We start from the raw sequence: 1594 nt of genomic DNA on the forward strand, positions 1-1594 counted from the left end.
AGAGCGGCTCAGAAGCCCACAGCAAGGCCGCCTGGCCATGGCGCAAGTCCGGGCTCCGTGTTGGGGAGAGCGGGGTGGTGGTGGAGGTTTTTGTTGCCATTTCCACACAGTTGTGTAGAGGACCCACCCCAAACCTCCTGCACATACCCATCGCTTCCGCGACGCCCTCCAGAGCCGGGCAGGGAGGATAGAGCGATCCCGCGGGCAGCCGAGTCCTGGGCTGGGTAGGCTGGGACGAGCTGTGAGACTGAATTCAAGGAGGCGGAGACACAGCGGATAGGACAGGTCCCGCTCCAGGTGCTGAGAGTGGGTGTGGGAGAGGGGGCGGCCTGGCTCAGCAGGTTCGGCCCCCAGCCCAGGGGTGAAGAATCCAAGGTCTCCGGCCAGTGCTGAGGTTACAGCTCCCAGGTCACAGCTCCCCCACCTGCCCTCACCTGAATTTTCAGTCCAGCTGCCTCCGGTCCTCCAAACCTTAGCCCCGAGGCTCCCACCCACCTTTGGCAGAGCCTTCCTGGCCTATCCTCTCCCTGCTGGCAAGCCTTTAGCTGCAGGGAAAAAGGTGGGGAGAGGCACATACCTGGGTGGGGTCCCCCCTGCAGGTAGGAACCGCTCCTTGGCAGGAGCTGAGTGGAAGGGGTGGTTGTTCTGGTGCCCACAAAGCTACTGCTGGTGTACTCTGCTTCCCCTGGGAGGCGGACAGCCCTCCGGCACCCGGCTAGTGCAGAGGAGGAAGAGCGCACACTCTTCCTTTGGTTTCAGAAAACACCTCCAGATTCTCCTTTCAGCGCCTCTGCTGGCTACAGCCAGCCCAGAGCTGGCAAGGGCTGAAAGGTGGGGTCCACCTAGTGCCCATCCCACGTGGGCTAGGCTCACTTTCAGGTAATTTTTTTTAAATGTATTATTTTTTTCAGAGAGGAAGGGAGGGATAGAATCGATGACAGAATCATTGACTGGCTGACTCCTGCACGCCCCCCACTGGGGAACGAGCCCACAAGCCCGGCATGTGCCGACTGGGAATGGAACCATGACCGCCTGGTTCATAGGTCCAGGCTCAAGCACTGAGCCCCGCAGCCGGGCGCTTTCAGGTAAGCTTGCTGCTCAGTGGAAAACACAAGGCCGCGTCTGTTATCCACCCCCCTCGGCTCCGCCCCACTACCTTGGAGGCCAAAGTCCTTGCTCATGCATGACACACCACAGTGAAAGCACCTGGTTCTCCTGGGGTGTCCGACACACTGGGAGGAGAATGTGGGCATAAGCTCCTCCCCAGGACAAGTGAGGGTGAGGCTGGTGAAGATCAGGCCCCCAAAGACATTTTATCTTCCAGGTTCCCTGACGCTGCTATGGGAGATACCCGCCCCCACGTGCGTGTACATACACACACACAGCGCGACAATGACCAGAGTCCATTTACATCTGCCACTTCATTTATTTATTTTTATTTGCAGGAGGAGTTGAAACAAATCTTTAAGGGGGGTTTCCCCTTAAACATGAATCAAGTAAAACCAACTTAACTATAGAAATGTAGCAAAGGGTAAAAGTAGCACAACAACCCAAGAGGCTAAGGTTGGGGGGGAGGGGGGGGTGGAGAGGTGGG

The 1594-nt window shown here is 57.9% G+C and overlaps 1 protein-coding gene and 1 long non-coding RNA gene across 2 annotated transcripts in view; one reads left to right on the forward strand and one right to left on the reverse strand.

Annotated features, from left to right (window-relative positions):
* Nucleotides 1-151, reverse strand: part of SH3D21 (SH3 domain containing 21) — a 7830-nt gene extending 7679 nt beyond the window's left edge. The window contains exon 1 of the mRNA XM_015572773.1: nt 128-151. Coding sequence (XP_015428259.1) covers nt 128-151 — 24 coding nt within the window. The remainder of the gene's footprint in view (nt 1-127) is intronic.
* Nucleotides 152-1280: 1129 nt separating this feature from the next.
* The window catches only part of LOC107185222, a 664-nt gene continuing 350 nt past the window's right edge, over nt 1281-1594 (forward strand). Inside the window, exon 1 of the long non-coding RNA XR_001516144.1 lies at nt 1281-1589. This is a non-coding gene — a long non-coding RNA (uncharacterized LOC107185222). The remainder of the gene's footprint in view (nt 1590-1594) is intronic.

This window comes from Myotis davidii, unplaced genomic scaffold, assembly GCF_000327345.1.
Source record: "Myotis davidii unplaced genomic scaffold, ASM32734v1 scaffold88, whole genome shotgun sequence".
In the NCBI taxonomy this organism is placed as follows: Eukaryota; Metazoa; Chordata; class Mammalia; order Chiroptera; family Vespertilionidae; genus Myotis; species Myotis davidii.